We start from the raw sequence: 24,550 nt of genomic DNA, 5'->3' as shown, positions 1-24,550 counted from the left end.
AATATTTTAAATAAGCACCGCATGCCTTTTGTTTGTATGTGCCTGCGTGTCTGTGTAAGCATGTGCATCTTGTGTTACAGAAGGAGACAATCATTTAGTAAGTCTGTCTGGTAAAAACACAACAGGGGAATTTTTCTCAGGCTGACAATGAGTGCTAGGAAGGAATTTCCCTCTGCCTGGAAGAAGTTTCATGGCCAGTTTAATTTTCTTTCATTTTTGAACTTAAAGTTACCTCACTTTCAGTGTTTAATTGGCAAACAGTGGTTATGTTGGGCGTGTTTTTAATGAAGTGGCAGAGGCCTGAGCTTTTAGAATGGCTGTGGTTCTACCTGTGACCAGGGATCAACAGATGTGTGTCCATAGACTGATCTGAGCCCATGATCGCCTAAGAACTTTGATGCTCATACCGTCTCCTTTTGCGTGAGCTACTTACACAATTCATCAGCCACTGGCTGCTTCCTGAATTATACATCATGTGGCCCAGTTTCCTCTGGATAGTTCCTGTGTCCGACTTGGGTTTGGGGACTTCTAAGCATTCTGATTCTTGATAATACAGTATATTATGAGGAGAATAAGAGAGATGAGCAAGTGTGCTTAGCACAACGGAGTTGTCACTGCTTTTGGAGTTTTAGGGGAAGAAGGGGAAAAGCATCCTCAAAATTCATGGAGTCTGTGTTTATAATAATATTTCCAATGAAAACTTAAGTTTTTTAAGATTTCTTTTTTAAAAAAAAAGTATGCTTTTTCTCTTGAAACTATAAAACTTGACTCCAAAGAAGTCTCCAGTTTTATTAAATACATAGTGTAATAAAGCATCCTATACAATGCAGGTTAAGAATAGCAACACTGTTTAGTAATAACTAATTGCAACTAGAGTACTTTTCAATACTTTCTCTGATTTCTTTAGAATTCTTAGATCCTTAGGTTGTATACTGCCAAGGATTTATGGGCATAGACTGGTTCTGAAATTGAGACTAGATGTTCTGTGTACTTATTTTACTGTTCAATAGTTCCTTGGGTTCTCAGCTACATTTTTTTCAATGTTCAAAAGTGCCTCTTTTTTTTTTTTAGCTTGTTAAAACTTATACAAAATATAACATGTTCCAAAGTAAAACTACAGAAGAAGGTTCATTTATCTAAAATTTTTCTCGTATCCATTAGCTTTTTGTTGCCTCCATCCTATTCTAGGTAATTATTTTAAATATGCCATTTTTTTCCATGGCATATGGTTGTGTGTGTTTGTTCTTTTTTCTCTGGTCCCTCTCTCTTCACTTTATTCTTGGCTCTGAAAATACACACACAGACACTCTGCTCACACCTCATGTGTCAATTTCTCGGTCAGTCTCATTCATACATCTGGTTTGCTTCCAGTTTCCTGCTGCAGTCAATGTTTCAAGCATACATATGTTTTCAAAATAACCATCATAGGTTTTTAGATAAGTTTCTTCTCAGGCAAAGATGTGCTTGTAAGTTTGCTAAAGAGTCACTTTTAAATGTTACATTTACTAAAAAAAAAAAAAAGTACGTTTTTTTTTTTTTTTACAGAGAAAGAAAATGAATATCTTATTGTAATAACCACTTTTAAAATAGTTTATTTGTGAAATTCAAGTTAAATCATACATGTGTTTTGGTGCAGGATACAAAAGTACAAAAGATTCAATAATGTCTGTGTTCCCCAAAACATTTTTGCCTGAGGAAATATTGCAACACATTCTGCCAAAGAAGATTCTTAGCTTGTCAAGTATGGCAAAACAAAGAAACACAGAATTGCATAGGTAAATTTTTTCTAGGAAAATGTTTTTTTAATCCATCCAATAGTAATTGTAACTTTGAGTTATCTTCCCTTCTTCACAATATTGCAATCTGGAAGTATATGTGGAAAAGTAGATTACCCAGTGGGATGGTTGACTAAAATGTTCATAAGTCAGCAACTTGTCTCCTGGAGCCTAATATTTAATCCAAACCTTTAAGTTCATAATGAAATAGGTTTTCCATTTCCATTAATGCTCATATATGGTAAAATTGCACAATCATATTGCCTTCTGTTATTTTAGTAACCACTATCTCCTGAAAATAGCACTAGCCACCCCAAGAACTTGAGTGAGTCATATTCACATTCATATCTGATACACTGAAAGGATTCAGTCTCTTAAACATCTGAACAGTAAATTAAAAACTGTATTTTCACATTTGGAAAGCAGCTTGTTAGGAGTAAACATACACAGGTTTGAAAAAAAAGTAGCGTATAAGTAAAATCAGAGGAACAAATTACTAATGATTTGTTTCTTTAAGCATAAGGAAATGCTTAAGAACGTTGCTTCCAAAATCTGGGCCTTCTTCTGGGTATGAAACTGCTTTTTGTCCTCCTTTTCTTGGGCTTCGCTGAGGCTAAAGACAACAAGATAACAAATAGTATCAAATGGCTTCAGTCTGCCACTCACTTTAAATCAACATTTCCAGTATTCTTCTGATTTTGCCTCATTTTTATCTATCCTGTTTATAAAGTCAGGTTAGCTGCCCTGGATGGGGAGGTCTGGTGGCACTCAGAGGAAGGACAGCAGGCTACCAAGAAGAGACTTGATACCCTGTGAGCATATACAGGGGGAGGTAATCCCCCTCAGTCACTGTCATAGGGGAGGGGAGTAAGGGGAAAATGGGAGGGAGAGAGGATACAAGGGATGGGATAACCATTGAGATGTAATATAAATAAATTAATAAGATATAAATAAATAAAGTCAGTTTAGCTCATTGAGCTCACTATAATGACTGTGTTTCTCAGCTAGACAGTATATGACTTCTTTCTGGCCAACCAAGTCAGCACACCAGTGCTATGTGTGTAGGATTAGCCTAGAAGTAGCCGTTTGGCACTAGTGAAATGGATATAGAAAGCAGAACTTGCCTTTTGGATTATTCATTATCTCTGCTTGATGAGTGAATAAGAAAAAGTTTACTACCTTTAATGCAAGCACGGTCGCAATCATCCAGGTAATAAAAGTTATTTTCATTCCCACCACAGCCAGTATAGGTGAAGGTTTCACAGGCTTTGTTTCTTGTATTAAAATAATAGCGTGTCACATTGGCAGAACACAGGCCTTCATCTTTTGGACTGGAGCAATAGGAAGGAACTTTATGAAAAAGAAAAAGAAATTAGAAATGGTGTAACATCAAACTAAAAGGTGCTGATAGTTAATGGAGTCACTGAAGAAACCCACATTGGCCTCATTCTGAATAACAATACTGAACCATTCAAAAAAGAGGTGTGTCTAAGTCCACGGGGAAGCTTACCTGCTTTATTTTGATCATTCTGTCTTTTATTAAATACAAATTTTAAGTTCATATATATATATATGAATTTATATATTATAAGTTCATATATATATATATATATATCATTCCCCCTCAGTCAACACTTCCCTTACCCCTCCTACTCAATTTCATCTAAAACTGTGTCTTTTACCCTTTGGGTGTAAAAAGAAATTAAACCTACAACTAGACATGCTAAGATGAACTTAGCTTTAAAGGACTGTACATGACATACTTTGACAAACTTTCTTGGGCTGGTACCAACAGCTAGAACATTTACATACAGTCAATACTTGTTTGTGTATGTTTACACAGGAAGGCAACAGAGCTCTACCAAAACATTTGATAAGGAAGATTTTATGAATCAAGTATTTTATTTTAAATCTGTGTGTCTGCTTCATCTGGTGGAAATGGCCAAAGAAATGGGGGGAAAGAGGTAAAGAAATAATATTTTTGGTGTTATAATTTGTAATTACCAAAGAACGCAGAAATTTAACCAAAGTCTTAGCCCTACATATCCCACTACCTCATATACAAAGCTAGTTTTATGTCTTCTAACCGAGATTGAAAATTATTTAATGCAAAATATTAGTGCGCCTGCTTTTTTCACTGTTACCCATCAGATGAGATTAGGTGTGGAAATTTCCATTTGAGAAGCAAGGTAGGTGTTTAAAAGTTTCCGATTTTCAAGTTTTCATATCTCAGGTTTTCTAGTTAGAGATGATCAATTGGTGTTCCCCAGAAACAGGAGAAAAAGTAGCAACATTTTGTTCATGGCTTTGTCACAGTCCAGCCCGGAGAATTTTGCACATCCTTAACCTTCTGCTTGTACCAACACATGGAGAAATAAGGGCACCATGCTTCCAGGATAGTAGCTGTTAACATCAACATACTCTGGATTTGATTACACACACACACACACACACACACACACACACACACACACACACGTGATACCACGTTATTGTGTACTCACCAGCATGTAAACAACTCATTTCATATCAAGTTCTTGATTTTCGCCTAAAAAATCTTAATAGGAAACTTGGATGAAAACCACTTACTCTGATGCGGCTCACAGTACCCCTTACACGTCTCTTCATCAGGGAACACGTTGTTCGTCATGCTGCACAATCCAGGCTTAAGGATCTCGCATGTCATGGTGTTCAGATTGAAGAAATACTGTGTATTAGGCTTATCACATGGTTGCGTTCTGAGTGCTAACCGACAAATTGGACGGACTTCTGGGGAAGGGAAAGGCAATAAAAGATGCTGTTCAAAGTAGTCTTCTTGGGCTACTATCAAGAAAACAACAAACAAGTGCTGTGAGGTGTTGGAGCAAGAAGAAGGAACAGTTGACAAGAGTGCAAACTGGGGTAGCCACTATGGTAGTCATCGGGAGAAGGCCCTCCAAGAGCTGAACCAGCCCTATTGTATGACCCGATTCTTTCACTCAGGTGTGTAGACATCCCTGAGCGTACACATCAAGAAGAAATAACCTGCATTTACGTCTCTATTCATGTACTATTCGCAATAGCTAAAGGACAGAGACACCCAAGCTGTCTAACAACGGATAGACTTTTAAATCAATGTGGCTGAATGTACAATGGGATGTTTTTCAGATGAAACTAAAAAGTCATGATGTTTTTCGGGAAATGAGTGAAACTGGAGATCATCATGAGAAGCCAAGCAAGCCACACCGAGAAAGACAAATACCACACATTTTCCCTCTCACATAGAGAATCTAGGCTGAAGTTGGTGTATGAAGAAAGTAGAAAGGCAGACAAACGAGGGAAGGAAGAAAGCTAGACGTGGCAAGAGGGGCAAAGAGGGTATTCAGGGTGCATGTGGTGTGACAGCTGAAGATGTGACTATTGGGGTTGGGGAGAACCAACGGAAAGAGGCAGAGGGTGAGAAAGGGGGTGGGGGGAGGAAAAAGTACAATGGCATGTGTGTAGGAAGGAGCCTGGTGAGGCTCACTGTTTGGTATGCTAACCTAAGAAATTGACAAAATGATAATAAAAATCAAAGCCACCTTCTTAGTAGTACTTTCAAAACTTTACCATAATTTCTGAAACTACTGGGGGACGGTAACCTTATTTCGTGCTGGAATGATAAATTCCAAAAGTCTTTCTGTTCACTTGAAGGTGAACTTTTGATAGTGTGAGCAGGCTTGGTTCAGCTGAGATATGGCTTTCAAGTCCCCTAGGAAGACTGTTCTCGGATTGTTTCTGTGTAAAAGGTTATTCACACCAATACACATTTCTTCCTGCCTACGTTTGTTGACGGTCCCATATCATCTTTAATAGAAATAATTATAAAATGACAAAGTGAAAGAGAGTTGACTCTTGTGAGGCTTGACTGTCTCTAAGTCTACACCAACCCAAGAATCAGGTAAGGGAAAGAAAGTTGCATAGTGAGTTAAATCACACTTCAAGGGTATTTCAAGTGATGGGTAATTGACAGGAGGCAGCGGTGGCCTCAAAGACCGTATTTCTGGGACTGATCAGGGATATAAAAGAGCACTGATGTCCTCCACTTGCATTTATGATGGCCTGAGATTGGCGTATCCATCTTTTCCTGAGGCCATACAGACACGCAGGCGCAGTGGAATCCGGGCGTGAGACGAACTCCATTAGTGGTATAGATTTGGAGTTACTTTGGAGAAACTTAAAAGCAATCAGGTGGGAGGTGGGCACGAATTCCCACCCCTAACTGAGGAGGTGATGCTGGGGCAAAGTTAGGTTTTGTTTGGTTGGTTGCTTTTTGTTGTAAAATGCAGCCCCAGATGGGGCGACCACTCTATAGTGAAGGTCACACATCCAAGAGTATATGGACAACACAACCTCTACTCTGGGCTGGGGGTGGGTGTGGGGAGCACAAATTTGGATGGGTAAAAAAGGGGGCGAGGTGAAAATGATCCAAACACATTAGCTGAAATTCTCAAAGAACTAATTACAAATGGGCGGCGGGGGGGGGGGGGGGTGCGGGGAGCGAACCTGTGAAACTTGTTAAGCAAGTTGGAAACTTTAGGCTACAGTTACAGGACACAACTAGACCTGGAAAATCGGCTGAACCCTCCTCCCCTTCCTGAAGATGCTGATTGCGGCCAGTGGTCCGCGGAACACTTACTCTCAATACTTCCACAAGTCTCTTCACAGAGTTCTTTAGTGTAGAAATTGTTGGCGTTGCCCATGCAGCCTCCGTAAATAAATTTGATGCACTCCTGCTGCTTCCTATCATAGTAGAACCTGGGAAGGGCGGCCCGACAGATTCCCTCTTCCCTGGGCAAAAGGCAGGTCTCTAAGTTATTCCCTGTAAGAGGGTCAGAAGGAAAACAACAGGGCAGAAGATCAGATTTGGAGTCTGGCAGAGGCTGCAAAGTCTGGCCCAGAGATCACTACAGAAGTTTCTGAACCAACTAGGGCAGGGCGTGATTTCCTCTTGGCAGCGGCAGGGACCTGGGCACAGCCTAGTGAGGAAGCAGGTCCTTGGGAGGCAGCAAAAAGGGGTAAGTGGGATGCTAGTCCGATACCTTGGGCGGATACTGAAGCGAGACTGTGAGCAGAGACCACCAGGAGCAGCGGCAGGATCCATATCCGCAGGGGCGTCGCGGGGTCCATAGTATCCCGTAGAGCTGCGCCTCCCTAGGTGCACGGAGGGAAGAGAGCGCTGGTCGCTAGCTCACAGGAGAGCTGCCTTTAAGCTAACGGCCTTCCCCGGACCCCCGACGGGGCGGAGCGCAAAACTGTGGCTGATTCAGGCCTGGAGCAGTGGCCCATCCCGCCCCCGCGCGCGCGCACAGTGTGTACTAAGAGGAATTTCCCGGGAGTTGAGAAGTTGAGCCTGATTCCCAAACTTTTGCCTGCAGCCTGGGGGATGCGGGTGGAGTGCGGATGTCAGTAATGGGAAACTAGCTAGCCACAAGGAAATGACCTACTAAGGATTGCTTCATGCGACAGCTTGCACCTTCACCGCAAAGAGAATCTCAGAGCACAGAACATGAGGGCTAGGGGCCTGGGGGAAGGACAAATAGTTCTTAACCGACGCTGGTTCATCATCATGGACTCTGAAGTTGGAAATCTGTGTGTCAATGAGTGGATTCCAAACGGATTCCCCACCCAGTAGAAGTTGGACTCAGTGGAGGTTTTAAGGGTAGAGCTAGTGGAATGGCTCCCTGTAAGAAGTCACCACCCTAACCAAGAATCACAACACATTCTTTTTTTCTTCTTTCCTTGGATCCTAGGCTGGCTTTGAATTCACCACATAGTCAAGGATGGCCTTGCAATGTTAGCCTCCACCTCCTCACTGCTGAAGAATTGGAGAGTTTTCATCATTCTGAAAGGTTCTTTTCTTTGGAAGCTCCTTCTGAGATACTAGCCATGCCAAGGCACGGCAGCTGGCTGGCACCTTTGATTTCTGTGCCCATTGTTAAGTTTTGCTCATTCTTATATTTCATAGGCATCAGGTTTTTAAATGAAGTGCTCCTTCGGTTTATGGTTTTGTTTGTTCTAATTTTTTTAAAAGTTTGTTTGGTTATTTGTTTATTTATTTATTGCTTTTTCTAACAGGATCTAATGTTGGCCACGTTGACTTCCAATTGGCTCTGAGGCAAAGAATGAGCATCAACAAATGCTTGAAACTTCTTACTCCACCACTTCCTTAATGCTGACATTAGAAGCCCCCATGCCACTGTGCCTTATGGTTTGTGTGGATTTTTTTCCCTCAACTACTTTTTTTTTGTAATATATCTATGTTGTGTTATTAATAGTTCAATTGTTAAACCCAGCATACAAATGCCATGCCACAAAGTTTCTGGCTTGTATCTGTGAATGAAAGTGCTTTGTGTGGAATGGGACTTTCGCTATTCTTGCATAAAGAAGAATTAGAAACTGCCGCAGGAATTTCCAGGATGCTCACTACACTTTTACATCCTGAGTACAATGAGGATCTTGGCAAATGGAACATAAGGACCCAGAGAGATCTTCTTGGTGGATTTTGAAGTTTTCGTCAACCCCTTCCTACATATCCCTATCCCTAAGAAGCACAGCTAATAAAGCCCAGGAATTCTTCTGATATATTAAATTATGGCCAACATTTTTTTTATACAACATCAAAGTCAACACTGAAATTTGAGTGGAACTTTTAAAGAACTCTCTTGATAAATGGTCCTGCCTTCTGCCCAGTTTCCTCTTGTTCAACAGACATTCTCTAATGAATGACTGTCCCTGATATTTTTTTTCCCCTGAAAATACTAGGAGTTTAAAGAAGATCTCTTTCAAACTTCTGGAAAATTCTGAAGAGTACAGCTCACTGGTTCAGAGTAGGTCAGTACTCTGGGGGTATTTTTGCACATTTTAACTTGTCCTGTTTTCAATTTCTTTGCTGTCAAAGGATGGAGTCAGATCTTGTCTGCAAATGCTGCCAGTGCTACTAGACAGCAGTAGTTAAGAACAGTCAGAGCTCACAGAGGAAGCTTAACCACTTACATGGTGGAGAGGGGAAACCCGGAGAAAGAAAGGGGCGGGACATTTGTTTCACTCATTTACATATGGTGATACTTTCCAGGTGGCCAATTTCTTTTTTTTTAAATTAATTTATTCATATTACATATCGATTGTTAGCCCTTCCCGTGTTTCCTCCTATTCCTCCCTCCTTCCCTCCCACTTCCCCCCTTCTCCCCTCCCCTATGTCTGTGGTCAAGGACCAGGTGGCCAATTTCAAGTCAGGGCTGCAACTTCAACAAAGTAAGAGTTGGGTAGAGGTGACTATGATCCACGAGCCAGCTAAGTGTGTGAATCACAGAGACAGCCAGCAGGCGCTGAAAGAGACTCACCTACTCCCACATTCTAGGGAAAAGAAAGGGATTAGTCCCTCCTGTTGCATTCTGCATATTATCAGGAAAGGGGAATTTTAGAAACAGGAATTTTCACTATTTATGTGTTCCCTCTCTGAGTACAATGGCAATGTATCATATATCTCCAAACTGGAAAGACATTAGAATCCAGGCAGCTTTTTTTTTTTTTTTTTTTTTTTTTAAGTTGAATGCTGTGTCAGGGAAATAGACTTAGAACTACTAGAAGAGAGATCTGGACTTTATTACTTTCTGAGCCTCCAGAGTTTTTTTCAGTGAGAAAGGTACAAAGCTGTGTCAAGGTGTGTGGGGCAGGTTAGATGTAAAGTGTCTGAAGAACTTGTTAGCTCCCTGCATGATGTCAGAGAGATCATTCGCGTCATACCTAGCCAGCTTCCCATTGGCAGCCTTGGCGGACTGCTTTACCACTGTTTGTTAGCCAGGGATCAGGAAACAGCAATAGGGAATGACCTTGTGGGACTGACAGCTACAGTCTTCTGTCCTCCCCGCTCAGAGGTTGGCGCTGCTTTGCATAGGAAGAGTCACACTAATTAGACATTACTTTGCAGTGGTCCCCAGGGAATGCTCTCCTAGCCAAGCATACTCCATCAGTGGGGACCCTCAGAGCAGCTCTCAGACAGAGAGTGGAGTTGGGACTTAGGACACCTCTTCTTTTTCTATAGTGTTGCATCCTTAGGCACATGTTAGGGATACTAGGGGTATTGTTAGTGTCTTCCCCCTTTTCTGTCCCAAAGCGGGTGAATTCTGAAAGGTGCTGTGACCCTTGACCAAGGGAGAAAAGTTGAACAAATTACAAGTTTGTGTCCATCAAGCCAGCTTGTCAGGGAGGAAGTCATGCCTAATAGTCGAAGAACACATAAGAAGGACATCTTCCAAAGTAAGGGAGATTTCAATTTCTGAGATGACTCTAACATTACAAAACTTGTACTTTGGGACATGTGGGAGGAGAAAAGTGACTTTCATAGCCATGTGTAATGTCATGTCTTTGTCCTTAAACCTCTATCTAGGTCAAAGGGTTTCCACAAGGAAAATGGTTCCTTTGTCCAGAGTCAACAGGAAGAGGAAAGCTGTGAGGGAACTAGGAAAATGTCTTCCTGAGTGACTCATTCTTATCATAACACCTGACACTCATTGGTGGTGGCTGTGGCTAAAGAGACACTCAAAATAGTCTGGAATCCTGTAAAATACATGTCATGGGGTTCTGATGTTTTCAGTAGCACAAGAAACCAGAAGTAGGTTGATTTTACAGAGGTATAAACTGAGACCTTGAGTCCTTAAGTGCCTGGTCATGTTTAGAGACAACCGTAGTTGTCTGTAGAGCCGGAATTAAAAAGTCTCAGCCCTGTACTCATTCCAACTTCTAGGTCTGAGCTTAGTGTAGAACACTAAGCACTGGATTTAAATACAGATCTCTGAGGAGTCCTGAGCCCCTCTAGGCATACCTGACATTTCTCCTGATTCCTCTCACACCTACCACGGCCATAACAAATGAGTCTGAAGGAAATCTGCATTGTATGCACATCCTACCATCCTTCACAGAATGCCCATACCTCTAGCAGTCCAACAGCTTTCCAGTTGGCAGAGAACTTAGAGAAAGAACTGAGACAAATGGTGTCTGTCCTCGTTAAGCACCTTGGAGAAGAGCACCATGTCTAGGTCACTAGTGGACGATGAGAATTAGTTGAACTATGTGACTCGGGCTACACTCTTTAACTTCATTTCAAGGAGTTAGACTGGTAATGATGTCAGCAGCAGAAAGGTCTTTCTATCTGTTAGTGAAAGCTGTCAAGGGAAGATTGGAAGTAAGTCCAGCATTTACAGGAAGTGTTTACAGGTCCCCTAGGGAGGGCAGATAATCTCCTCTAAGAGATGGAAGGCAGGAAGGTTTTGTGAACTTCAGCTCAGTCAATTCTACATTTTCCTAGTGAATGGGATCACATGGAACATAGTTTCTCTACTGCATCCTCTGCGAGGCTGCAAGCCCATGTGAGAAGAAAGCGTAACAAAGATCCAAGCCAAATGATGTACACTCTCCATGACTTACGGGTATCAATCCTGCTTTCTCTCCAGAGCAAGAGATAACAGAGTATATAATATGTCTCCGACTGTGGTCATTTTTTTTTTACAATCACTGAATAAAAACAATGTGGCTAAGTGTTTAAAATGTACCAAACTTTGTCTTATTTTTTTGAGATAAGGATATAGAAGAAACATGTCAGAGATTCCATAGCATAACAGGGCGCCAAGATGATAACTACATAAGCAAGCTCACTAGAGTACTTTTAATAAAATATTAAGAACATTAATATATTCCAGGTTTGCTCATCAGCAAGTTGATTTTTTTGCCTGTTGCTGGTGTTTTATCTGGTGTTTTATCTGAAATGTCTTGGGGATTGGACTCAAATGTAAACCCAAATTTAATTTTTTCATTATAGTTTATATAGTAGCTAGAAGATAACTTTACACAATATTTTAGTGTACTTGCATTTTAATCTGGAGTGTGTGAGAACTTTATAACTATGTCTTAGTTGAAATCACATAAAAGAGCTTTCAAGGCTGAGTGTTAAGTCATGTCCTCTTTGGCCAGAGGAAATGAGACAGATTAATTAAAACGGAGCTGTCAATTAACTAAGGACAAATATGGGAATGTGACATCAAGAAAAATAAGAGAGATGGTTCAACAACAAGGAGGAAGAATTTAATATTATCTAACACTGGTTTAAAAAAGTTAAAAAAAGACATAAATAGAAAAATAGTATTGTGTGACCTTAGTGACAGTTCTTTTGAGTGTCACATGTACTGAGCCATCCTTTAAAATGTTATTGAAATACGTGTGGAGGTTGAAATCAGGTATGGAATTTTCCACACTGGTGGAATCGTATCAGTGCTTGGAAAGTTTCCTATTTGGGAGTATTTTGCATTTGGGATTTTAGGATTAGGGATGCTCAGGTAGGACATGTGCTATAACCATAGTTCAGTACCAGGGTGGTGCTAACTCAAATGTCTTTTACCCAACCATGAAGTTCACAATCCATTTGGAAGCAAACAGATAGCAACACAGTAAATATATTGCCATAATGCTCTTGAGGAACATCTGCCCACCCTGATAATCAGATTAGAGGATTGAGAGAGCTAATCAGTAAAGTCCTCATTTTCAGGGTTATATTTAGCACAAAGCAATAGACCTTGACCTTTCAAATGTAGACAACTTTTCTGGTAAAAAAAAAAAATATTGTCACTTTTGTAATTTAGACAAAGTCTGTGTTGGCTATGCATTGATTGCAAATGTTGTATGCCTTATAAATATTCGTTTGCTTTAGCTTATGTGGGAAAGGTTTTATGTCTTACATTAAATTCAAGAGGTAATCTACCATCTGTGTGACGGAGGAGTCTGTAGGCACATCTGAAAGGAATCTGCAGCTCCTAGGACTGCCAATGCATTTCTCTTATGATTATTAGATGACCCAGAACATCTGCATTAGAAAGAGTTGACTACACTGGCCTGTGCTGTGTCTACTCCACCAGCAGGGGATGGGTGAGATGTTCCTGCTGTTCAAACAAATCTCCTACCCCATCTTCCTTCCCCTTATAAAGGAAAAACTGTAGTTTTTTGTGTAGAGCTGAGGACTCCTACCGTTCTCCCAACATCCATGTAAGCATGCAGGTTGTTGCTCTACCATTCGACTTATGTTCCCCCAGGAAAGAGTACACCCATTGGCTATCCAATACCAAATGATCAGCTCGGAAAGCACACTTACAAAGCACAGACAAAACAGGCTGTCTTTATGTAGTTAGGAATATATATGCACATATATAAATGCAACAACGGTTAAGGAAAAAAAACGAGGTCATGATTTGAAATGGAGCAATAAGGGCTATATGGGAGGTCTTGGAAGAATGAAAGAGAAATGCAAAGTGAGCTAATCTCATTTCATAATCTATATCACAGATTACTATATTTGTTAGAATTTCAAAAATAAATACTTTAAAGGAAAAGCTATTCTTGCCCAATTTCAGATCGGTTCTTTGACTATTATTTGGAATCCTTTCCTCTCTGGTCCTTTCAAAAGTCTTGCTCCCTTGATTCTTATAAAAATCAATTCTAGACTTTTTATATCATTTAGCTAGCATCTTTTCCAGGTTTTAATAGTTAGCCTATCTCTCTCTCTCTTTCTCTCTCTCTCTCTCTCTCTCTCTTTCTCTCTCTCCCCCCCTCCCTCCCTATCTCTCTGTCTGTGTGTCTCTGTCTGTCTGTCTGTCTGTCTGTCTCCCTCCCTCCCTGTCTCTGTCTGTCTGTTTCTCTGTGTCTTTGTTTGTCTGTCTGTCTGTCTCCCCCCTCTTTCTCTGTCTCTCTGTCTCTCTCTCTCCCTCTCTCTCTCTCTGTCTCTCTTTCTGTCTGTCTGTCTGTCTCTCTCCCCCCTCTCTTTCTGTCTGTCTATCTGTCTCTCTGTCTGTCTCTCCCTCTCTCTCTCTCTCTCTCTCTCTCTCTCTCTCTCTTTCTATCTGTCTCTCTCCCCTCCTCTCTCTCTTTCTGTCTCTCTCTGTCTGTCTCTCTCTGTCTCTCTCTCTGTCTGTCTCTGTCTCTCTGTCTGTCTGTCTGTCTGTCTGTCTGTCTGTTTCTCTCTCTCTCTCTCTCTCTCTCTGTCTCTCTCTGTCTGTCTCTCTCTCTCTCTCTCTCTCTGTCTCTGTCTCTCTCTCTCTCTCTGAAGCACTTGTTACCCAGACTGAACGTTCATTTGTCCTTTATGTTCTACTAGAGCTTCATTTCATGCTCAAATTTTTAGTCAAATTTACCAAAACTGTTCCTGGTTCTATCTGACGCTACCTCCTCATCTCCTGCTTTCCCCTCCACATTCTTTTTCAAATAAAGTTCCATATTATGGAGAGACTGAATAGGAGCTGCTTTTATAAAAGACAATAGTTGTTGTCACATTGTCCAGGACTTCTTGGTACACATAACACCCCAAACAGTTTAATCAACATTACCCAGGACTACATTTCTATTTTGTCTAACCTTTATGTCACTGCTTGACAACTGTTAATCCTTCCTCATATTTGAAGTGGTTTTCTTGGTCTTCATATCATATTCTTCTGCCTCTCACCTTCTTAGTTACTTCCTACTTCTCAGGGGAGCTGTTCCTTTCCTCTTGGTAAGCAGTAAAGGTGGTGAGAGCCTTGACAGCCGCAGCAAAGAGAACTCTTTACAATGTATAAACTGTGAATGCAGGCACAGACGGATGCCTACATCAACATGTGATGGGGAACGGTCTTTATCCACCCTTATATCATCAACATTGCTTACTTAGCAGCTCCTTAGTGTCCAGTAGAAAACTAAGAACTGATTAAGAAAATATTAAATGTCTTAAACTGATGTTTTATTAATATACCTTCACTTTTTGTTATTATGTATACAGTGCTCTGCCTGCATGTACACATGAAGACCAGAAGAGGGCATCAGATCACGTTATAGATGGTTGTGAATCACCATGTGGTTGCTGGGAATTGAACTCAGGGCCTCTGGAAAAGCAGTCAGTGCTCTTAACCTCTGAGCCATCACACTTTTAAAAAATAAATAAGTGACACTTCTATGAAGCTGCTTAAGGCATGGTCTCTAAGTGTGCTTCCATATGGCTTTTCAGAAGACAGCTAGTGTTACCTTTTCCTCACTGTATTCTGTCCTCTATGGTGCCCTCACATTCCCCCCATCTTTAATCCCCATTTTACTTCTCTCCCTTTACCTCTCCTGACATTGTATTCTATTGCCCTTTCCTTGGGTGACTCCCCCAGCCAGTCCCTGACTTGCTACCCAATCTCTGAGGATCTTATAAATTCAATAAACCTTTCAAGACACAACAGAGCAGATGCACATATGAACTCACAGGAACTTTGACACGATGTGCATGACAAGCTTAGGACAGACAGCATTCCAGTATGGAGTCGGGGGTGGGGGAAGAATATGGGTATAGCTTCCTATCTAGCCAAGAAGCTATTCTAAAGTGATAGCTCCTGGGAAAGAGAAAATAATTAGTTTTATTTACTGGAGTGACACTGAGCATACCAACCACACAGGAGGCAGGGTCCGTGCTCAATAGTTGCCATCACAAATCAAACTCCATATTTTTTTTTTTGAGTGTGTGTTTTTGTTTTTAAAGAGAAAGACCATGAAGTTGAGGTGGGGTGGTATGCTATGGAGGGGGTAGTATTTGGAAGAAGCTAAGAGAGGGGAAAGAATATGGTCAAAGTATATTGCATAAATTTCTCAATGAGCAAATGAAAACATTTTACCAACAATCAGTAGTTATGGTACTCCTGCCTCAGAATCCCATTTTGATTTGCCAGTGTCTTTTAGAGCCAGATCCATCAGTTGCTTGCTTTATTTGTTTGTTTGTTTGTCTTTTTTTTTTTCTTTCTTTCTTTCTGGGTTTAAAGTTGTGCACCAGCATACCCTGGGCTACATTTAATTGCTTATATTGTTACCTTGGTAACATATCTAACTAAAAGCAACTTGAGGAGGGAAGGAAGGAGGATAGAGTTTATTTGGCTTCCTGTTTTAAGAAAGGACACAGTCCATCTAAGTTGAGAGACTGTGATGGCAGCAGTGTAAGATGGTTGGTCCCATTTCCTCCTCAGTCCAAGAGCAAAAAGAACGAACTGCTGGGGCCAGGCTCTCTTGCTCTGCCCCGTAGTGTAGGCCCACAATTGGGGGGTGCTGCCCACACTCACGGTGGGCCTTCCAGGCTCAGTTAAAGCCTTCTGGAAACACTTTCATCAACCCACGCAAAGACATATTTTCTTCGTGATCCTGAGTATAGTTCAGGTTGACGGTGAAGATTAACCTCATACTCTTCAAGTAACCTGTGTAGGTTAAGCCTATCAGCTCCCAAGACACGACTGCAGAAGTACCTTATCCAAACTCTTGTTTCCCAGTCAACCCCACAGAAGTATAGACCGTGTGTCACAAGATGCCCCTACTTCAAAATCAAACCAAATGCCTTCAGGGATTTCTCTTGCATTTCATATCATGATTTTTGTTTGTTTGTTTTTTTCAAGACAGGGTTTCTCACTGTAGCCTTGGCTGTCCTGGACTCACTTTGTAGACCAGGCTGACCTTGAGCTCACAGAGATCCACCTACCTCTGCCTCCCCAGTGCTGGGATTAAAGGCATGTGCTACCACACCAGGCTATATCATGTTTTTTGTTTTTTGTTTTTTTTTAAACAAGACCCAACCTGACCCAAGCACTGTCTCCCTTACTAACCTCAACCCATCACACCATCCTCATTTGATCTGTACTCACATTACATAGTGTTTTCTATTTTTCCCAGTTTTGCAAGTTCATTCCAACTCCAAGGACTGTGCAAGCTGTTCCCTCAGCATAGCCTTTGCCTGCATGAAGTGCTCATCTCTTGAGCATTACTCCTGTTCCTCCTCAAGCTGAGAGCACAGCCAGATAGGAAAGATGGCTGTATTTTATTTTACTGTGTTAACATCAAACACTCATAGGGATGCTTGGCCATGATAATTTCGGGATGGGGTGTAAGGGGAGGTAGTCGGGTGCTATATTTGTTTCAGTTTAGAAAGAAAACAGAGCACACACACACACATACACCACACACCACACACACCACACCACACACACACACACCACATACAACACACACACACACACACACACACACACACACACACACACACACACACATGGAAGGTGGTAAAGGCAGGAACCATTTAGCTAGTGTCATCTCATTATTTCCTTGAGAAAGCAAACTCACTCTTCTTATTCATTTCATCTCATCTCCCTACTAAAGTGTGAGCTGCAGTTTAGTGTTGTGTTTTCTCGTCCCTCCCCCTGGCGTGTCCCTAAGCTCCTCTTCCGCCAGTGCTTTCGGCCACCAGACCGCACAGACTTAATATTCCCTTCTCATTCCCGTGTCCTTGACCTCAGAGTAAAATCTCTTCTTTCTGTTGGTGAGGCCCAAATCCTCAAGTTTATCTGACTTTCTTTCTTTCTTTCTTTCTTTCTTTCTTTCTTTCTTTCTTTTTTTCCTCATCCATGTTCATTTAGCAATAGGTCCATCAACACACCCCATTGAGTCTATTTTGAAAGTTTACCTGGGATCTCTCCTCCCGCGCTGGCTTCCCCTCCTGTCCGGGTTCAGTCATCACTCTTTCAAACCTCAGTTACTGCGCTTGTCTCTTTTCTGCCTTTACCTTTCAACCTGATTCTGCCAAGATGCTGGTAACCCTGCTAATATATGACATGTAATGGCACCCCAATACCGAAAACATCCCCATGTTTCCCAATTCACTCAGGGTAAGATAAGCCTTGGGAGTAGCTCGCAAGACAGAAGTGTGTGCTGCCTCCGCATGCTACCCTCTCGTGTGTTCACGCGCTGCACTTTGTCACTCCCTTTGTGCTGTCTTTGGCTTGACCTTGGATGCTCTTCTTCTCTTAGATGCCCAGATTGGTGCAAAATGACAACTCTCACCTAACAGGAGTAAGAGTTTATTCTGGAGGCAAATATGAATAGCCATGGCCCAGAGACATAGATTCAGGTTACCTCAAGTCCATTTTCCAATGTGACAGCACGGTTTGTGAAGTTTTTAGAGTAACAGAACCAGAATCATAAATCAAGGCACCTTTCAAACACATTTGTAGAAGCATCAGCTGGGGGAGAGGGGAGAGAAATCTGGTCTGTAAGTCTCAGATGCTGTCCGATGGCTCTGGTGGAGCTAATGGCCTGTTTAAATGATGATTTCCAAGATGCTTCATACCTTAGTCATACAGGTGTTATAACTGACAGGGAGGTGGGCAAGGGACTGTTATTAAGGGAGCTAGAGATAGCTCAAGATAATTGTGTCAGCTCTAGACCTGCAACATTCCAACCTCCCCACAGTCACGGCAGCTATAATTAGTCAATAATCCTTGCAGGAAGCTCAGGGTAGGGCATGGCCACACGATGTTTCCCACTATGGCCAGACATCACACGTTGTTCATTGCTCCCTCTCCCTTTTTCAGGAAGGCTCAATCCTTGGATCTGATGTAGATAAGGATACGTAGCAGGCAGCAAAGCAGACTTTAGAAGAGAAGAAGAGCCTCCTGGATTGAATAAAGACAAGTATGAGCCACCACTATCCAGGGTCTTTTTTGTTTTATTTTATTCTTTTTTATAACATGAGGCACATAATAGGAGTCATTTGTCTAAAATTAAAACTACTAAGAATACGGTCCAGCCTAACAAAGTGGGGGTAATAGATGAGAGATATGTGATTTAACCAATCAAGTTATATTGTCTTAAAACTTACTATATAGTCACCCTATATCTATAATTATTTGTGCCCTATTTGCAATGTTTAAACATATTCTTATCGCTTATGCTATTTATTCCAGTTGATTTTATATCTATACTCTATATGGAGTATCTGTCTCTATGCTTAGGAAAGGCTGGCCTTTGATATCCAATTAGTTTATAATTGTTATCTGTGGATGCTAACTTGATTTATTACATTTGTATTGCACCAGACTCTTAGTATGAAAAAGAAAATGGAAAAATTACAGAAGAAATTAAATAACAATACAGGTAAAATTTCACAAGATTTTGTTATATTAAATAATACTAATAATGGTGATATAAACAAGAGATTAAACCTGTTACAAACCAAAATTCCATAGACAGTGTAGACATAATAATACATTTTTCTTTTAATTCTTAATAAAAAAGAAAATTAGACTCCAGAAGGCGTTATCATGCTATTATCTACTTTCTTTTTTTATTAGTAAAATGTGAATACTGCTTAATTAATTTTTAAAATCCTGGTCAAGATATAGGGTATCTTAAATCCTCAATCAAGAAACTAACTTTCCAGGTGAAGAACATTAAGAGTGTTGTTATCATTAGAAATTGGTGTCTTGGCAGGAGAGATGGTTCAATGCACTTAAGAGCCATTTCTGCTCTTCTAGAGGAACTGAATTCAGTCCCCAGAACCAATGTGAGGAGTCCAAAGCCTTCTGCAACCCCAGCTGCAGGAGATCCAGTGCCTCTGGGACCTGCACACACCCACATGCAGGCTCACATACTTACATATAGTTAAAAATAACAACACACACACACACACACACACACACACACACACACACACTGTGACAGGGTTAAAACAGTGCACAGGTTCCTCCATCTTGCATTCTTGCTGAAGCCATTCTAGGTTTAACTAGAATGATCTTCCTGAAGAAGAATTCCATGGAAAATTACCAAGCTCTATTCAAGGATCTGAAGGTCAGGACGTCCTAGCTGACTGACCTTAGCTTCTGATAAACTGCCAGTTTATAGAGAAGCCCCCTTCGGCTATCAGCTTATCTTATCTTCTGTCAAAAGTGCTTGGTTCAATGTGCTTGCTTTAGTAAAGGCTCTGCAGCTGCCCAGTGAGATGCTAAGTTGTCCTTTCTGTCTTAAAAAACCCAGTGTTGTGGACCTTCAGCACCACACTTGGGTCCCCGGCACTTGGGAGTGGTCCGGCTGGCTGGAATAGACTCTCAACTGGCTATACATTGTGCCTGCTGAGCATCACCCCACCCCCAGGTGTTTCTCCATAAACCTTTCGAAGACCCGATCAGTTCTCAAGAAGACCTGATTGTCTTAATCAGAGAATTAGGCATCAGTTTCTTTGAGTTTTGACCCTAAAAATGTAATGACCCTTAATTCTAATCAACTTAGTTATAACCACATTCACTCTTTTAAAGCTTTTTACAGTATTTTACAGCATACTATATCTTTTAGTTTTAATCTATTTTCACATTGGAATAATATTTACTGTGTAAATTCTTTCTCATCTAAAAGTATTTTTCTTTTGTTTTTTCTTTCTTTTTTCTTTGTTTTTACTTTTATCTGCATTAATTGTATGTTTTTTATTCCCAAGCCATCAGTTTTTATTTCTTCAGTTTCTTCTGGGATATCTATTTCTTCTGGGCCACTTCCTTTTCTGGCTTTGGGACAATCTGCTCCTTTTCAGTGAGGATCATCTCGATGTGGCAGGGGGAGCTCTGTGTGCGGGTTATACCAGCCTTGGGCTCTGTAAATTCATAGCACATCCACAAAGTGAATCCAGGACAGCCAAGGATACACAGGGAAACCTTGTCTCGGAAAAAAAAAAGAAAAGAAGGAAGGAAGGAGCTTTTGATTGTGAAAGTCTTAATGTAGAATGGTATCTTTCTCTTTTTTCCCCTCAGTTTTTATTCTAAAATAGGCCATAATGTGTTTATGTGAAACTGATTTTTGTTCTTTTAGAAAATAAAGAAAAAATGTTCAGAGAGATAAATTAAGGATTTATTTAGAATTCATCTCTAGTTTTGATATAACCTCTAGATATTGACTTTTAACTTTAAAAAATTTTAAGTTTAGAGGTAGTTTTTAGAGCTTGTACTAACTTGTAGATTACCTATTTCATCACTTTTTTGTAATTTTGAATATTTGTTAAAATATTTGTCTATGAATGATTTTTTATTTTATTATCTAGTATATTTAGTTAAGTGTGTGTGTGTGTGTGTGGATAGGATATATCCACCATTCAGGTAAATGTAAAGCCAAGTTATTTTTAATCTGATTTTTAAAAAATACATGTCCTGGGGGTTGGGGCACACACCTTTAATTCCAGCACTCAGGTGGCTGAGGCAGGGCGATTTCTGAGTTTAAAGCCACCCTGGTCTATAGAGCAAGGTCCAGGACAGCCAGGGTTACACAGAGCTGAAAAAACAAACAAAACTAAATGCAAAACCAAAACCAAACCAAACAACAACCAAAACAACCTAAAACATATAGGTTAAATTAATATATGTCTCATATATGGAACTAGTTGTGCTAAATCTGGCTTTCTTCAGACATAGACTTCTTCTCTTAAATCAAATACGGAGGAGCATGCGCAGTGGAGCAACTGATGTTGGTGATATAATGTACTGAAAGGCCAGAAGCGTGTCTTTAGAGGCTGGAAAGCAAAGAAACAACAAAACAGGAATCACCGAACACCAACGTGCTTGTATAGCTAACAAATGGAATGGGTATTTTAAGTGAGGTACTTTTATTTATTTATTTATTTACTTACTTACTTATTTATTTATTTATTTATTGGTTGGTTTTTTGAGACAGGGTTTCTCTGTGTAGCCTTGGCTGTCTTAGACTCACTTTGTAGACCAGGCTGGCCTCGAACACACAACGATCCACCTGTCTCTGCCTCCCAAGTGCTGGAATTAAAGGCGTAAAACAAACCAAAAATAAAAATCTGGCCAGGAAACAATCCTAAGCAGTCACCTCAGAATAAACAGCGCATGAAACTTAAACCAAACCAAGGGAAAGCCAAGTCCCAGAGAGAAGCAAAATCCACCCAAAGATAACTATTGCTATAGTAACAGAACAAAAGGGATCACCAATCACGACCACTTTTCACACACATCTGACAGCAGCAGGCAGGCAGCTTGCAGCTGAGCAAAAGTATCTCGGGGGCATGCTTTGGATGCCTGTCTGATGACAGTTTACCTTCTGATTGGCTGGAGATAGTGGTCTATTCCGTCAGCACATTGCAAAAGGCTTCACCTGTTAGTCACAGGCTTGACCTGCTAGGTCAAACTGTAAGATGAGCAAAGGTAGCTATTACTGCGGCTTGAGAGGAAACCCAGGGTACATTATATCTAGGCTCTGGGTCGGTAATATCTCAGCCCCGCAACAACCATTAAATTACTAATGAGTCATATGCTATGCAGAGGCTTCAGTCAAAGTACTGGGGGTTTGGCTTTGTTTGTTTGGCTTTGTTTTACTTGTTGTTTGTTTCAGCTTGGGTTTGTTGTTTGTTTGGTTTGGTTTGGATTGGCTTGGCTTGGCTTGTTCAGGAACTTTCTTCACACCTGTCCCTTGGGCCATCCCTCAGAACATCATCTGACCACCTTTTAATAATTGAATAATTTCTGACTCTTCTTCTTACTTTTTTCTGGTTTATTGGTTATTATTCCACCCAAATACGTGTAATTTACTTTTGATTATTGTCATTTATCCACTTTGATAGAGTGTAAGTCTCTAGAAGGTGAAGTGATTTTTTTTTCTTTTTACTCTGATTTATACATGTCCAGAAGATAATAGGACTTAAGTACATGTTTGTATTTATTATTGCAGAACAAGAAATGCTCTTATTATTTTACAGCCCCAAATAGAGTGTTATGATGAGAAATAATAGAGAAACGTTTATGTCCATATGATTTTAAGTTTATTGGGCATGATTCATTTCTGAAAAATTATGTCATTGTAAGCTGGTCAGCGAGCAAAGTAGAAAAATTGTATCACTATATCTTCGGTATACCTATATTCATTATATTTATTTTTAAAATTTTTTACTCTGTTTATTTACTTGGGGATGGGTGGGTGTGAGCATGTGTATGGAGATTCTCTCTAACATTTTGGGACTGAAGTCATGGTGTCAGGCCTAGTGACAAACAACTTCACCCACTGAACCATCTCTCCAGCTGTATCTGGACTCCTTGAATCCTCAATTTCTATTTGATTCTAAACATTTAAAGTCCCCTCCCCATACATGAAATCTGTTTCTTGTGTGTCTCAGTGTCCTTGAGGAAGCTGAAAAGTGTGGTGATCCCCACTTTGTGTACAGGAAGCCGGGAAGTCTCTTTGAGTAGACCTAGGGCCTTCAATTTGCAAGCTATCTAGAATTTCCTAAGGTCATTCTCTGAAATAAAATATGTTAATGTTAAACATAGAGTTGAGAAATCACTTATTAATAAGGAATGCTGGATAATTGTCCTGTTTTTCTATTGTAGGTAAGTATGACACAGGGTAGTGACTACATCAGCACATTTGATTTCATTCTAGCAAACAGTGTGCAAAGTAACAGGCAGTTGTGAGTACATGTAGCTTCCGACAGGTACTGAACATCCTAGAAGCAGAACCCAGATGCAGATCCTGCTCAGGTTGTTGATTTATCAAGGGTAAGCTCTCCTCGGGAACCTCTAATGGAGCTGGGAAAACAGAACAGGCAGAAGAAGTTTATGAAAAGAAGTCTAGCCTCATCCTGAAATTCCCAGAGCTTTAGAAGTGGGTCAGTTACAACCGAAAGTTCAGCCAAGACAAGGGTGTCATGTTGTTATGACACCATTAGCTAGTGATCTGCTGTATCCTCTGGGGACAAGAATATAGTCTTCCAGGCAGGACCAGGCAAAGTGTTTTCTACAGCCAAGGACCAACTTGTGACTAAGGACTGTCCATAATAGTCAATAACCACAGGTATGGGTGGATGAGTGCCTCTCCCTAGGAAAGGAGCTCTGGGGGGGCTACAGAAGTATATACATGGCATCAAAAGAGCCAAAATATGTGAGAAAGTCATATCCCACTCTCCACTCTACTGTGGAGAGTGTTTTGTCCATTGGCTAGATCTGGGTAGGGGTTTAAGGTTTACCGCCTGTATTGTTCTTTCTCACATACTCTGGTGCCTCACCTTTGACCATGTCCCCTGGAGGGGGAGACCTGGTGGCACTCAGAGGAAGGACAGCAGGTTACCAAGAAGAGACTTGATACCCTATGAACATATACAGGGGGAGGTAATCCCCCTCAGGAACAGTCATAGGGGAGGGGAATAAGGGGAAAATGGGAGGGAGGGAAGAATGGGAGGATACAAGGGATGGGATAACCATTGAGATGTAACAAGAATAAATTAATAAAGGAGAAAAAAAAGAGCCAAAATATATGTTCATAGCATATTTAAGAGTGGGTATAGAGGCATCTATCAGATGATGCCACACACGAAAGTGCAATTTGAAAAAATTGGAGGTGCATAATTAGCATGCAGTGAAGGCTTCTTCTACATTTCAAGTTATTACTTAATCCTCATTTATATTTCCAGGCAGGTAAGTCACGATATTAGTAACTGGTCAAAGTCATACCATTAGCAAGTACCAGAGGAAGGTCATTTGCTTTTAGTAAGACACCAGAACTTCCTGGAGGCCAGAAAGTCAATTGTTAGACCTATCCCAGATCCACTAATTTAAAATTCTTTTCATATTTATCTTAATAAAGGGTGGCCTAGCCTGTGTAAGGATTAAGAGCTACCGGTGATAACAATACATACTGAAATGTTTCTGAAACATGCTGCGGTGTTAGAGCCAGTATGGAGAAATGTGTGCCAAGAGCGGTGTCGACAGGTAAAAGTCATTGGAACATTTGTGACGTTTTACAGACACTATGAGAGGAGTGAGAGGGAAGGCGAGAATAAACATGAGAATGGGTTCTCACCTGCCAAACGTCAGACAGAGCTGGTTATTTATTGTGGCATTATTTCCTTCATTTAAAATTTACTATGATTTATTCAGAGTACACCCTGAATGTTATCT

At 40.7% G+C, this 24,550-nt stretch overlaps 2 protein-coding genes across 5 annotated transcripts in view; one reads left to right on the top strand and one right to left on the bottom strand.

The window, feature by feature from the left end:
• Window positions 1-24,550, top strand: part of GNGT1 (G protein subunit gamma transducin 1) — a 34,783-nt gene that overhangs the window by 5,546 nt on the left and 4,687 nt on the right. Inside the window, exons 1-3 of one of the 4 annotated variants that reach the window (XM_084787573.1) lie at window positions 6,756-6,811; window positions 7,547-7,645; window positions 7,872-8,627. The exons of 1 other annotated variant lie outside the window; for it this stretch is intronic. Coding sequence is in view for 1 of the 3 variants with exons in the window: in XM_084787572.1 (XP_084643698.1) it covers window positions 24,336-24,361 (26 nt within the window). In the remaining 2 variants the exon portion in view is untranslated. Of the gene's footprint in view, window positions 1-6,755; window positions 6,812-7,546; window positions 7,646-7,871; window positions 8,628-24,239; window positions 24,362-24,550 lie in introns of those variants that run through there. 2 more of the 4 variants (XM_084787574.1, XM_084787572.1) reach the window with 2 other exon arrangements.
• Window positions 1,564-7,439, bottom strand: TFPI2 (tissue factor pathway inhibitor 2). Its single transcript, XM_084787571.1, has 5 exons — window positions 6,836-7,439; window positions 6,433-6,615; window positions 4,365-4,544; window positions 2,955-3,125; window positions 1,564-2,388 (listed from the first exon to the last, which is right to left on the bottom strand). Exons 1-5 carry the CDS (start codon window positions 6,921-6,923, stop codon window positions 2,306-2,308), a joined length of 705 nt encoding a protein of 234 aa, XP_084643697.1. The 5' UTR covers window positions 6,924-7,439; the 3' UTR covers window positions 1,564-2,305.

Source organism: Acomys minous (genome assembly GCF_964271855.1).
Source record: "Acomys minous genome assembly, chromosome: 6".
NCBI lineage: Eukaryota > Metazoa > Chordata > Mammalia > Rodentia > Muridae > Acomys > Acomys minous.
This window is presented reverse-complemented; position numbering and strand designations above follow the sequence as displayed.